Source organism: Pteropus medius, unplaced genomic scaffold (genome assembly GCF_902729225.1).
Source record: "Pteropus medius unplaced genomic scaffold, Ma_sr-lr_union100, whole genome shotgun sequence".
NCBI lineage: Eukaryota > Metazoa > Chordata > Mammalia > Chiroptera > Pteropodidae > Pteropus > Pteropus medius.
In genome coordinates this window covers 6,689,398-6,704,759 of record NW_024352784.1, presented here as the reverse complement: position 1 = coordinate 6,704,759, position 15,362 = coordinate 6,689,398, and the positions used below count along the sequence as shown (strand labels likewise).

Sequence of the window (15,362 nt, the reverse complement as noted above, 5' to 3'; positions counted from 1 at the left end):
TCAAACCAACCATAACATTCTACTTAAGCCAAAGTCTGATTCAGAGCAAGGCCCTAACTCTCTTCAGTTTGGTGAAGGCCGAGCGAGAAAGAAAGCTGCAGAAGGAAAATTCGAAGCTACCAGAGGTTGGTTCATGAGTTTTAAGGAGAGAAACCACCTTCACAACATAAAAGTGCAATGTAAAGCAGCAAGTGCTGATATAGAAGCTACGGCAAGTTATCCAGAAGATCTAGCTAAGATAATTAATGAAGGTGGCTATACTAAACAATAGATTTTTCAATGTAGATGAACAGCATTATATTGGAAGGAGATGCCACCTAAGGACTTTCACAGCTGAAGAGGAGAAATCAATGCCTAGCTTCACAGTCTCAAAGGACAGGCTGACCCTTTTATTAGGGTCTAATGCAGCTGGTGACTTTGAATTGAAGCCGTTGCTCACTTACCAATCCAAAATTCCTAATGCCCTTAAGAATTATGTTGAACCTACTCTACCTGAGCTCTATAAATGGAACAACAAAGCCTAGATGATAGCACATTGCTTTACAGCATGATGTACTGAAGATTTACACCTGCCGTTGAGACCTACTGCTCAGAAAGAAAATTCCTTTCAAAATGTTATTGTTCGTTGACTATGCATCTGGTCACACAAGAGCTCTTATGGAGATATACAAGATAATGATTTTTTGTGCTTGCTAACACAACAGTCATTCTGTAGTCCATGGAGTCAAGGAGTTATTTTGACTTTTAAGTCATATTATTTATGAAGGTTTATTATTTTGTAAGGCTCTAGTTGTCATAGATAATGATTCCTCTGATGGGTCTGGGCCAAGTAAATTGAAAACTTTTTGAAAAGGATTCACCGTTCCAGATGCCATTAAGAACATTTGTCATTCATGGGAAGAGGTCAAAATACCAACATTAACAGGAGATTGGAAGAAATTGATTTCAACTCTCATGGATGGTTTGAGAGGATCGACTCTAACTTTGAAAGAAGTTTTACTGTGAGTAAAATTCTGTCATACAGCATCATATGCTATAGAAAAATCTGTGAAAATAAGAGGCAATGATGGTTTTTATTTTATTTTATGAAATTGGTACAGCCAACCCAACCTTTAGTAATCACCATCTTGATCTGTCAGAAGCCATCAACATCAAGATAAGACCCGCTACCAGCAAAAAGATCATGACTTGTTGAAGGCTCAGATGATGGTTAACATTTTTTAGCAATAAAGAATTTTTTAAGTTAAGGCGTGTACATTTTTTTCTTAGACATAATGCTATTGCACACTTAAACTACAGTATAGTGTAAGCATAAATTTTTTTTTCTTTTGACTCTGGTCAACTATTTCCTTAGAGGATCTTCTTTTTTTTTTTAAATTAAATTGATTGAGGGTGACATTGGTTAATAAAATTATATAGGTTTCAAGTATATAATTCAATATGCACTGGGAAACTAAAAAATTTGTGTGACTGGCTTTATTGCAATATCTGCTTTATTGCAGTGTTCTGATACCAAACCTGCAATATCTCCAACATATGTCTGTATACCCAGAAGTGGAATTGCTAGATCATATAGTTATTCTATTTTTATTTTTTGAAGAACTACCATATTGTTTTCCACAGCAGCTGTACCAGCAGTGCACAAGGTTCTAATTTTTACATATCCTCTGTATCCTTATTGATTTCTGTTTGAGGTAGCCATTCTAATGAGTTGATATTAGTTCTTCTTTAACTGTTTGGTGGAATTCACCAGTAAAGTCATTGAGTCTAAAAATTTTATTTTTCAGGAGATTTTTGTTTAATGATTCAATCTCCTTACTCATTAGAGGTCTTAACATTTTCTAGTTCTTCATGATTCAGTCTTGGTAGATTTTGTGTTTCTAAACACAAAATTTTTCCATTTAATCCAGGTTATCCAATTTGTTGGGGGGAACAGTTGTTCAAAGTACTCTTTTATAATCCTTTTCATTTCTTTAAAATTGGTAGTAATGTCCCCAACTTTTATTTCTGATTTGGGTAATTTGAGGGTTTTTTTTCTTATTAGTCTATCCAGCTAAAGGTTTATTATTTTCGTCAATCTTTTCAAAAATCTAAGTTTTGGTTTCATTGATTTCTTTGTTGGTTTTCTCTTCTCTATTTTGTTTATGTCAGCTTTAATTTTTATTATTTTCTTACCTTTGTTGAGTTAATTTTTCTTTTTCTAGTTTTTGTAAAGTTCGGTTATTGACTTGAGATCTTTCTTGTTTTTTAAATGTAAGCATTGATAGCTATAAAATTTTCCCCTAGAACCATTTTTGCGTCCCATGAGTTTTGATATGTTGTTTTCATTTTTCATCCATCTAAGTATTTTATAACTTCCTTTGTGATTACTTTTTTGATTCTTTGTTTAAAAGTGTGTTGTTTAATTTCCATAAATATGTAATTTTCTAGTTTTTCTTCTGTTAATTAACTTCTAGCTTCATCCAGTTGTGATTGAAGAAGATACTTTGTATGATATCTGTCTTTTTACAACTATTGACACTTAATTTGTGATCTAAAATATGGTCTATGCTAAAAAATACCCCATGTGCACTTGAGAAGAATGTATATGCTGTTATTTCTGGGTTTAGTATTTCGTGTATTTCTGTTAGGTATAGTTGGTTTCTTGTGTTGATTAAAAACTATTTAGCTTCTGTCTGCTCATTCTATCTATTTTTGAGAATGAGATTTTGAAGTCTTCAACTATTATTATACAACAATTATTGTATTTTTCTTAATGTATATTGTCCTTTTTTGTCTCTTGTAACCTCTTTTGATATAAAGCTATTTTGTCTGGTAATGTGGCCATGCATGCTGTTTTTGGTACCTCTTTGCATGGAACATCTTTTTTTCATCCTTTTACTTGCACTCTATATGTGTCTTTGGATCTAGAATGCATCTCTCATAGACAGCATAAAGTTAGATCATTTGTTTTTATTCATTTTTCATCTCTGTCTTTTGATTGGAGAGTTTAATCCATTTATATTTAAAATAATCACTGATAAGGAGGGACTTTTATTATTTTGTCACTTCAGTAATTTCTGTAAATATTTGTTATTTCGTTTCTATCATCTGATATTTTGTTATTTCTATATGCTTTATAGCTTGTTTGTATCTTATTTTTTGCATTACTTTTGTTTTTTGTGTTTAGTTGATTTTTTTGTGGTAAAATGTTTATATCTTTTTCTCACTTCCTTTTGTGTATATTTATACCTATTTTCCTTGTGATTACCATAGGAATTACATTTAACTTAAAGTTATGACATTTTGAATTTATACCAGCTTAACTTCAATAACATTCAAAACTCTGCTCCTTTATAGCTCCATTCCTACCCTTTTCAGTTGTCTGTCCAATTACTCCCGCACCATCTGCTGTAAAAACTCTTTTTATTCCACTGAATTGCTGTTGCACCTTTCTCAAAAATCATTTGGGCATATTTGTGTGGGCATATTTCTGGGTATTAAATTACATCCCACTGATCTATGTATCTATGCTTTCTAATACCATACTGTTTTGATTTCTGTAACTATATAGTAAGATTTAATATTGGGTAGTGTGTTTCGCTCCCAATTTCTTTTTCTTTTTCAAGATGGTTTTTGGTTCTTTGGGATTGTGCTTTTCTATATACATTTTAGAATAAGCTGGCCTAATTGTACAAAAAACATTGCTGGGATTTTGGTAGGAGTTGCATTAAGCCTGCAAATCAATTTGAGGAGAATCGACATCTTTATAATGTTGAGTCTGCCAATCCATGAACACATATGTCTCTCCATTTACTTAAATCATTTTTAATTACTGTTATCATTTTTTAGTTTTCAACTTACAGTTCCTATACTTAATTTGTCAAATTTATACCTAGCTATTTCATTTTCTTTGAGGTAATTTTTAATTTCATTGTATTTTTAATTTCAGTGTCTGTATATTCATTATTAATATACAGAATTGTGATCTTTTTTGAGTGTGTTTCAAAAAGTTTAGAAAGTAGTTTTTACTACTCTTTTCTTGTTTCTATTTGTTAATTTATCTTTAGGGAATCTGTAGAATTGTCTTAGAGACATACTGGGTAAATAATTGATGACACTCCTACAAAGGTGGTATTATTATTTTTACCTTACAGTTTATATACCAAGCATTAGAACTTGCCACACTAGTATATGACAGAGCTGAGCTTCAAACCCCAAATGCTATACCAACTCAATTTTCAAAAAAAATTTTTTGAAGGCACATACATTGTGTATTTTCTGAGAAATTTAATCCCTGAAAATGACAACTTGACTAAAATTACTAGAAACTTTTCTATATATCTTCTTCCTGTCTCTAGATAGTGCAGAAGTATCTACCAATATTTAGTGCGTTGGGTTCCATTTCCCCTACTCAGTGCTTATAAAACTTATTTATATTTGAATTTAAATATTCACCTATATAAATATAAATTTATGTAATATATAAATAAATATATAAATTTATTTGTATATAAATAAGAAATATAAATACATTTATATAATGTAAATAAATATTCATTTATTCATTCCTTCAATTATGATTTATGAAGGCAGATATTTTGCTAGGAACTGGATATACAGAGATGAATAAGGCACTGCCTCTGCATTTAATTTGCTTATACTCAAGTAAAGAAGACTGACAGGAAAGCAGATAGAGTATTGTCAAGTGCTTAGATGAAAGTAAGTATAATTGCTACCTAAGAGTGTGCTGGAGCTGGATCATACCAGCTCATGGTAGCCAATTATTAAAATACTCAGAAACTTTAGAAACCTGTTTTACCAGTGGTAGCTTGAAATTGGCTATTTACACCATGGAAATTGGCAAATAGTACAAATAAGGGTTTTCTTTTCCCTCCCTCCATCCCTCCCCCTGCCTCTCTCTTTCTTCTTTCCTTTTTTCCTTTAGGACATCCATTTTACTAACACACCACTATTGGTGTAGGAGGTATTAAATCCAGTCCTTTATCTCATTGCAACATGAGCCCATTCTGCATGTCATATCATAAATTGTCCTAGGACCAGCTGCTTCTGGTGATCTAAACAATAGCCTTTCTTTCACAAACATGGTGGCTGTTCCCCTTTTAGATGGTAAGAGTGAGATTAAGTCTAAATCCCCCTGTGGGTTCTGTTTTTGTTCCAGAGATTATAAAGCAGCTAACATCAACATCAACTTATACATTGTCAATGAACCTTGGCTCTACTCACTGGCCTGGTGCTCCAGGATTCACTCAGTGACCACAGACAACATTCAGCTCCTGAGGCAGATAAATCACCCTTACTTCTTCATGGTGAGCTGGTTGCCCAGATTGTTCTTCCAAGTCTGGTACAGTAGGAGTCTGTGTAACTGACCTGACTCATACATTGCCCACTGTGCCATCTCCTGGGGAGCTACTTAAGAGCAGAGACTTCTGAAATATTGGAGATGTGGCATTCTCCCTTTTATAACCCAGGTCCTTCTGTGATTTTCAGGGATAAAAAGATATTTTTCTAACAATTACTGTTTATTCTTACAGTGTGCTTTTCACGCATTATGTAATTTAGTCCTCTGAGTTAGCCACTGTTATTATCCCCATAAGGAAACAAGCATGAAGATATTAAGATTCTTGCACATTGTTGTTTCATGATGCAAGATTCAGAATGAGGTTTGAGTCTAGAGTTTTGTTATTATAGTCCTACCTTCCTAGAGGCATGGCAACAATGACAGTGGCAGGGGATATGGAGAGAAAAACAAGTGTACTTGACTCCAAAGTGAAAACTGTGTGTCCTAAACAAAATACTTTTGAAGAGGAGAGTCAGTGTTTAGTCACATAGCTTGGTTTCCCCTTCTGGCCCTGTTATTGCTTATTGCCAGAGGGTTGGGGACCTTAACACCCAGGTAACAGTCCTAGCTAAATCTCATCATTTATTTGTAGAGGGAGCCCCAGCTTATCAGTTAACTGTTATCAGAGCCCATTTTTCTTATCTTTGTAGAATAGGTTGACAGAGTGGTACACAATAGTATATACCAGAAAATGGTTTAATTTCTCTTTATTGACTCTTTATACCGTTCTGTGAGCTAGACCTTTCCCTGACCTTGAATGAAATCTTACTCTGGTCCCATAGCTTTTCTAGTCACTCTTAGATAATTTCTAAAAGTTCATGTTAATCACCAGAAAGCCTCAATTCAGTATCAAATTACCCAGTCCAGAGTAATAACCCAAACTCTAAACTGCTTTGAAAGTTAAAGCTTTAGACAGAGAAGTCTAAATGAAAAACTTAAATATTTCAGGTTGACTTCTTCATACCTCCATCCTAACTAACTTCTTTTTCTGATGTGTCCAGGGACAGGACCAAGGAGAGTGGGGATCAAAGTCAGGGGCACAATCTCACAGGGCCAGTAGTGCATTGAGGCCCTCTGGTGGCATTATCAGATTGTTGACCTTTTTTTCTCAGTGACTTGGGCAGCTTTCTGGAAATGACCTTGAAGGAAACATTGGATGGCAGATCCCTTGGCAAGAGTGAAGCCTCTCCACCTGTCTGTCCTTATATAGTTTCTCTTCATGTGTGCTATATATTTTTATAATGTTTTTGTCTTTTAAAATTGATTAGAAAGAAAATTTATGCATTATATAAAATTTAATCATTGTAAAAATGCATAAATTAGAAAGCAACATACACCTTCATAATCCTATCCCACTAATTCAGTAATGTCTCAAAGTTGTCCCTTTGGATATATTAAATAAAACTTTTCATTTTAATATTTTAATTGATAATATTTGAATTCATGTGATTCAAAATTCAAAAAGGAAAAATTGTATGTAAGTTAAAAAACTTCCTTCTACAACAGGCCTTGGCCTTTTTAAAGGAATCCATGTCACTTTGTTCAGGGAGGTGGGGCCAGTATCCACGGGCTTTCTCAAGCAGCCCCACACTCTGGTGTTAGAACATACAGATTCAAGTCTTGGCTTTACCAATTATTGTGTAAACTTGGAAATGTTAGTTAACCTCTCTGCGCTTCAGTTTGTTTATTTGTAAATGGGAGATAATAATAATAGAAACACTTTTATCTAACACAGCCTTATCTGATCATTGATCTGTTCAATGAAAAGGTTTAAGTGGGGAATCATAAAAAGTATATAGTCTATCAGCTTTTCCTATTTAAAAAAGCTCACCTAAAACTTAGTGGCTCTAAAGAAACAAATATCTGTCACATTCTGTATGATGGTTGAGTGGTTCCTCTGGTCTGAGCCAGCTTGGTTGGGCTATATGGTCTAGGATGGCCTCATTTATATGTCTGGGGTCTTACCTGGGAGGACTGGAGTCTCTTCTTCTTGTGATCACTCGTCCTCAAGGCAGCCAACTTGAGCAGTGGGTTCCTAGCAGCAAGAGAGGTCAAGCAGTGGTGGCACTGTGTTCCCAGCAGGAAGAGTGGTCAAGCCCCAATGCACATGTACTTTTCAAATTTTCCCAGTGTGATATTTGCTAATGTTCCATTGGCCAAAAAAAATATCTCATGGCCAAGTCCAGATTCAAGGTGGGGCAGGAGAGAAACAGACTCCACCTCTTGACGGGGAGGAACAGCAAAGTCACATTGCATATGGGCTTGTTTTTCTTTATTAAATTTATGGGGGTGACATTGGTTAATAAAATTATGTAGTTTCAAGTGTGCAATTCAACAATACATCATCTATACATTACATTGTGTGTTCACCACTCAAAATCAAATCTCCTTCCGACAGCATATATTTGACCCCTTTTACCCTTTATCTAACATTCCTTCTCCCCTCTTTCCCTCTGGTAACCACTAAACTGTTGTCTGTGTCTGTGAGTCTCTGTTTGTGTCATTCGTTTGTTGCTTTCCATTTTACATCACACATATGAGTGAAATTACACGGTTCTCAACTTTTTCTGTCTGACTTACTTCACTTAACATGATGATCTCAAGATCCATTCATGTTGTTGCAAATGGCAGTATTTCATCTTTTCTTATGGCTGAGTAATATTCCATTGTATGTGTGTACCACATCTTCTTTATCCAGTCATCTGTTGAAAGATACTTGGGTTGTTTCTGTGTCTTAGCCACCATGAATAATATTGCAATAAACATAGGGATGCACATATCTTTATGGATAAATGTTTTCAAATTTTGGGTGTGTATAGCCAGAAGAGAGATAAATGTTTTCAAATTTTGGGTGTGTATAGCCAGAAGAGAGATTCTATTTTTAATTTTTTTGAGGATACTCCATACTGTTTTCTGTAGTAGAAAACAGTGCATGAGAGTTCCTTTTTCCCCCACAACCTCTCCAATATTTGTTGTTACTTGTTTTGCTGATAATAACCATTCTAACAAGTGTGAGATGTTATCTCATTGTGGTTTTGATTTGCATTTCCCCAATAGCTAGTGAATTTGAGCATCTTTTCATATGTCTTTTGGCCGTTTGTATGTCTTCTTGGGAGAAGTGTTTTTTCAGATTCTCTGCCTGTTTATTAATTGGATCGTTTGTTTTTTTGTTGTTGTTGAGTTGAATGAGTTCTTTACATATTTTGGATATTAGCGTGATCTGAAGTGTTCATAAATATCTTCTCCCATTCGGTTGGTTGCCTCATTGTTTTGTTGATGGTTTCTTTTGCCATGTAGAAGATTTTTCGTATTATATAGTCCCATTCATTTATTTTTGCTTTTACTTCCCTTGCCTTTGAAGTCAAATTCATAAAATCCTCTCTAAGACCAAGGTGCATGAATTTAGTACCTATGTTTTCTTCTATGCAATTTGTCGTTTCAGGTCTTAATTATATTTAGGTCTTTCATCCATTTCAAGTTAATTTTGGTGTATGGTGACAGATAGCAGTCAAGTTTCATTTGTCTGCACGTGGCTTTCCAATTTTCCCAGCACCGTTTATTGAAGAGGCTTTTTTTTCTCCATTATTTGTTTTTGGCTTTTCTGTAGAAAATTATTTGCCCATATATATGCGAGTTTATTTCTGGGTTCTCAGTTCTGTTACACTGGTCTGTGTATCTGTTTTTCTGCTTATCTGTTGTTACTTTGTAGTATAATTTGAAGTCAGGGAGTGTGATACCCCTGGCCTTGATCTGTTTTCTCAGGATTACTTTAGTTATTAGGGGTGTTTACTGGTTCCATACAAATCTGATGATTTTCTGTTCTATTTCTTTAAAAAGTGCCATTGGAGTTTTGATGGGGATTACATTAAATCTGTATATTGCTTTGGATAATATGGCCATTTTTATTATGTTGATTCGTCCAATTCATGAACATGGATTATCTTTCCATTTCTTTGTGTATTCTTCAATTTCCTTTAAATAATGTCTTGTAGTTTTCAGTGTATAGGTAATTTCCATCGTTTGTTAAGTTTATTCCTCAGTATTTTCTTCTTTTAGTTGCAATTGCAAAACGAAAGTTGTTTTAGTCTTTCTTTTTCTGAAAATTCATTGTTAGTTCAGGAACATGTGGATTTTTGTACATTGATGTTGTATCCTGCAACTTTACTGTATTTGTTTATTGTTTCCAATAGTTTTTTGGTGGAGTCTTTTTGGGTTTCTATATAAAGAATCATGTTGTTGCAAAAAGTGACAATTTGACTTCTTCATTCCCAATTTGGATGACTTTTCTTTCTCTTGCCTGATTGCTCTTGCTAGGGCTTCCAATACTACATTGAATAATAGTGATGACAGCGAGCATCTTGTCTTGTTCCTGATCTTAGAGGAAAAGCTTTCAGGTTTTTACCATTAAGTATAATATTAGCTAATGGTTTGTCATATATGGCTTTCATTATGTGCAGGTACTTTCCTTCTATCTCCATTTAATTGAGTGTTTTAATCATAAGTGGATGCTGTATCTTGTCAAATGCTTTTTCTGAATCTGTTGATATGATCATATGATTTTAACCTTTATTTTTTTATGTGGTTTATCACAGCAATTGATTTGCATGCATTGAACCATCGTTGCACCCCTGGAATGAACCATCACTTGATTGCAATGTATAACCTTTTTAATAATGTATTGTTGTATTTGATTTGCTAGTAGTTTGTTTAGGATTTTTGTATGTGTATTATTCAGAGATGTTGGTCTGTAGTTTCCTTTTTTGTGTGTTACCTTTACCAGGTTTCGATATCAGGGTAATGTTGACCTCATAAAATAAGTTAGGAAGTATTTCCTCTTCAGTTTTTTGGAAGAGTTTGAGAAGGACAGGTATTAAATATTTTTTGAATGCTTGGTGGAATTCACTAGTGAAGGCATCTGGTCTTGAACTTTTACTTTTTAGGAGGTTTTTGATGATTGTTTCAATTTCCTTACTGTTGGATCAGTCTATTTAGAGTTTCCAGTTCTTCGTGATACAGTCTAGGAAAGTTATATATTTCTAAGAACTTGTACATTTCTTCTAGGTTATTGAATTTGACGGCATATAGCCTTTCATAGTATTCTTGTATGATTCTTTGTATTTCTGTGATATCTGTCCTAACTTCTCCTCTTTCATTTCTGATTTTGTTTATTTGTGTCTTTTCTCTTTTTTTTTTCCTTAGTGAGTTCAGCCAGCCCTTTGTTGTGTTAATTTTTTCTAGTGTCTTTTCGTTTTCAATTTCATTTATTTCTATTCTAATTATTATTATTCCCATATTTCTGATGACTTTGGACTTCATTTGCTCTTCTTTTTCTATTTCTTGAAGATGTAGTATTTCAGATTTTTCTTGTTCCTTGAGGTAGGCCTATAATGACATAAACTTTGCTCTTATCACTTTTACTGTATCCCAAAAGTTTTGATATGTTGTAGTTTCATTCTTATTTGTTTCTGTGTATTTTTAGATCTCTCCTTTTATTTCTTCATTGACTCAGTCATTCCTCTGTAACATGTTGTTTAATCTCCATATATTTGTGGGTTTTTCCACTTTCTTTTTGCAGTTGATCTCCAGTTTCAAAGTATTGTGGTTGGAGACTATGCTTGGTATGATTTCAGTCTTCTTAAATTTCAACATATGGTCTATCCTTGAGAATGTTCCATGTGCACTAGAGAAGAATGTATAATCTAGTGATTTGGGATAAAAGGCTCTGTATAAATATTGATTATGTCCATTTGGTCTAATGTGTCATTTAAGGCTAATATTTCCTTATTGATTTTCGGTTTGGAAGATCTATCCATAGCTGTCAGTGGAGTTTTTAGGTCTCCTACTATAACTGTATTTTTTGTCAGTTTCTCCCTTTAGTTCTACTAGTACTTGCTTTATATATTTTGGTGCTCCCTGATTGGGAGTATATATATTGATAAGTGTTATGTCTTCTTGATGCATTGCCACTTTAAGCATTATGAAATGCCTGTCTCTGTCTCTTGCTACCTTTTTTACCTCTTACGTCTATTTCATCAGATATAAGTACAGCTATACCTACTTTTCTCTGGATGCCGTTTGCTTGGAATATTGTTTTCTACCCTTTCACTTTGAGTCCATATTTGTCCTTGCACCTGAGATGTGTCTCTTGATGGCAGCATATGGTTGCATTTTGTTTTTTGATCCAGTCTGTTACTTTGTGCCTTTTTATTGATGAGTTCAGATTATTTACATTTAGGTTGATTATTGATGTATGAGAATTTCCTTTAGCCATCTTATCTTTTGTAGCTCAGTGTCTTCATCATTTTTTGGGCCTTCTGGTTCTCTCTGTTATTTTAGTTTGGAGGTATTCTATAATTTTTTTTCTTCTATTCCCTCTTTTTTTATATTATGTGTCTCAGTTCTGGCTTTTCTTGTGTGGTTACCACTAAGTTTGTGTAAAGGAAAATTTCACATATACAGTAGTCTTTTTTCTTCTACATGCATCTTATCTCCATTCCCCTTTGCAAATTCAGACCTTGACCCCCCTCCCATTTTATGTTTTTATTGTCACAAATTATCCCTATTTATGCTGTGTGTTCATTTCCAAGTTGTAGTAGCCATTGTTATCGTCTTCTTTTTTTATGTTTTTACCTCCTTTAACTTTCATGTTATATTTAAGTATATATTGCCCTATTCTGTATAAGAGTTGCAGTTTCCTGCTTCTATCTGCCAGTCTGTCTGTCACCCTACTCATAGTTTTGTATCCTTTTGCCTTTTTGTTTCAAGTAGAATAACCCCTTTCAGTATTTCCCATAATGCTGTGGTAAATTCCTTCAGCTACTGTATGTCTGGAAAGGTTTTTATTTCTCCTTCATATCTAAAAGATGACTTTGCTGGACATATTATTCTTGGCTAGTCATTTCTCTCTTTTAAATTTTGAGCATTACATCCCACTTCCTCCTAGCTTATAGTTTCTGCTGAAAAATCCAATGATAGTCTAATGGGTTTTCCTTTATAGGTTATCGTCTTCCCTGACTGCTTTGAGAATTCTTTCTTTTTCACTAATTTTTGACAATTTTAATATAGTATGCCTCGGAGAGGCCTTTTTAAATTGAGATAATTAAGTGTTCTGATTGCTTCTTGGATTCTATGGTTTAGTTTTTTCTGTAGGTTTGGGACATTCTCATTGACTATTTGTTTGAATAGACTCTCTGTTCCCTCCTTGCTCTCATATACTTCTGGTATACCTATTAATCTTATATTGTTCTTTCTGGTGGAGTCAGATAGTTCTTGTAGAGCTCTTTCATTTTTATTTACTGTCAAGTCTCTCTCTCTTCATCTGCATCATTTCCAGATTTCTGTCTTCAATATCATGAATTCTTTCTTCCATTTGGTCAGCTGTATTTCCTAAGCTCACTGTTTCATTCTTCATCACTTTTATTGAGTTTTTCAGCTCCAGAATGTCTATTTGGTTCTTTTTTAAAGTTTCAATCTCTGTGGTAATGTATTTTTTGTTTGTTGATTTTATTTTTGAGTTCGCTAAACTGCCTATCTGATTTTTCTTGCATCTCGTTGCATTTTTTCAGAACTGCAATCTTGAATTCTCTGTCATTTAAATCACATATTTCCATATCTTTAAGTTTATTTTCTGGAGATTTTTAATTTTCTTTCTAAGCAGCCTTGTTACCTTGCTTCATGATATTTAATGGATTATTTCTCTGCATAGGCATTTATGGGAATAAGCTCTTTTATTTTATTTAATTATTATTAAGAGTGATGCCTATTTAAGAGGTCAATAAAAGAGGTTTTTCTTTTGTTTTCCAGTAGGTGGTGCTTGAAGGAGTACAAACCTCTTCTTGCACTGCTCAGGCTTCTTGGATCTCTGTTGGGTATTGGACAATGCCTTGTATTCCCTGGAAAGATGGGTGTTTCCTTTGTGATCAGGTCACCTTGGTCTCAGGGATCCACTCCTTTGGGAGAATGTTGTGGGTAATGGGATCCAGAACCCCTGAAGTCCCAGTGTGCTTCCTGAGGTGTCCAGGTGCCCCCACTAGGATCAGCCTCGATGGGTGTGGGTAGAGTAGGTTGGGAGAGGCCACTGGTGTATTTGAGGCTTTGCTTTTCTTTCAATAGTGGCCACTGCCAGACCTCAGCTGCCTCATCTCTGTATATCCACCGTTGTCACTGGCATTAGCCACAGTGTATGCATCTGCCACTCAGGAGCTGTCTCTTCAGTTCTAAGAGCTGTAGATATTCTGCTTTGTAACCTGACACTCACTGTTATAGTTTCTTCTGGGACCTACTGCTAGCTCTGGGAGGGTGCAGGGAAGTGAGCTCTGGGAGAGTGTGGGGAGGTGGCCAGGCTCTGTGGCTTTATTTTTTGCCTGGCACTGGCAGCTGCTGGAACATAGCTGTCACACAGCTGTATTCCATCTCTGCACTGATAAATTGCTGTGTTCAGCCATATTATATGCTAACCACTCTGGCAGGAATTCTCAGGGCTACAGAGTGAATGCAGCAGCCTTACTCCTCTCCTCTCCTCTCCCCGTGACCTGCCTTGAGCTCCAGGTTGTGTCTGTAACAACTGTCTCTGCTGTTCTCCCTTCCCTCCTCCCCTCTTTTCTTATACTCTACCACCTTCTGATGTTTTGATGCACAAATCTCTCAGAGTGTTCATGTATTAGGCTAGGAATCCTTTGTTGGATTATTGCTATTCACTTTGTTGTAATATTAATTGGAGACATCATGATGGCCCCCTCAAGCTGCCATACTTCTGATGTCATTCCCCAGGCTTGAATTTGGGGAGGAATGTTGTGGTCATTTTATTAACTACCATACACGTACCTTACACGTTTTACTTTAAGATATTCATTTACCTTTTGACATAGAGTCAAATTTTTTTTGAGGATAATTCAGCTGGTTGAATTCTGTATTCTCTTGCTTATTTAAACATCCAGATGAACCAAGTATGATTTCTAAGTTTTACTTCTTTAAAGCAGAACAAGAACTTAGTCATAGAGAGAAACAGTCTGAATAAGGACTATACCCATAATTTAATAATCTCCCTATCCCAATCTTTTATAGCAGTGGTCCCCAACCTTTTTGGCACTAGGGACCAGGGCTTCTGAGAATCTAGATTATGAGAATTAGATTATGAGAATCTAATGCCTGATGATCTGAGGTGGAGCTGAAGCAGTGATGCTACTAGCAAAGGGGAGTGGCTTCAAATACAGATGAAGTTTTGCTCGCTCAACCACCTCTCACCTCTTGCTGTGTGGCTTAGTTCCTAACAGGCCATGGACTGGTACCGGTCCACAGCCTGAGGGTTGGGGATCTCTGTATTATAGTGTTTCACTCACACCTAATTCAAATGTAGTTTATTTTTTTATGAACTACTCTGTCTTCATTGAGTTTTTCAAAGCATTGACTTAGTTTTCTTGAAAATGACATACTTTTTTCCTGCTCATTTTATAGATTTAAATAATATTTAACTACACTGCAGTTATAACAACGAATGTAACTGTTCTAAGCCATATGAGGAACAAGAACAACTGATTCTTGATGTTGCTTGGTGATGCTTAACCGGGGAGCATGAGGGAGCAGGTCGAGGCATCAGTCAGTCTGTTTCCAAGAGGAGATTAAGAGCCTCGGTTTAGTAGAAGTTGGTTAAGCGCTTCCTCTGTATCTGCATATTAAGGCTATTGTGAGTATTAGATATGAAATTAGGACAATTGTATGGGCACTCTGGCTGTGCTCTGACATCAGGCAGGGAATGTAGATTATGCTCCAGAATTGTGCAGTGCCACAGGCTGAGCTTCTGGGAGTATTTTGCAAGTGCTTCCACCTGGCTCCTCTACCTCAAAGGAAGGACCAAGTTTATATTATAAAAAAATGAATGTAGTTTAAAGGAAAACTTTCCCCTGAATGATGGGTAATTTCAGTTATTTAAAGCAAATGGAGTGACGTCAGAAGCATGGCATAGTGAGAAATGTCCCCAGATCTCTCTCTTTGAAATAACAATAAGTTGAACATCTATAACTCA

At 35.2% G+C, this 15,362-nt stretch overlaps 1 protein-coding gene across 1 annotated transcript in view; it reads left to right on the top strand.

The window, feature by feature from the left end:
• Nucleotides 1–15,362, top strand: part of GDPD4 (glycerophosphodiester phosphodiesterase domain containing 4) — an 81,881-nt gene that overhangs the window by 49,401 nt on the left and 17,118 nt on the right. The window contains exon 13 of the mRNA XM_039848329.1: nt 5,162–5,309. Coding sequence (XP_039704263.1) covers nt 5,162–5,309 — 148 coding nt within the window. The remainder of the gene's footprint in view (nt 1–5,161; nt 5,310–15,362) is intronic.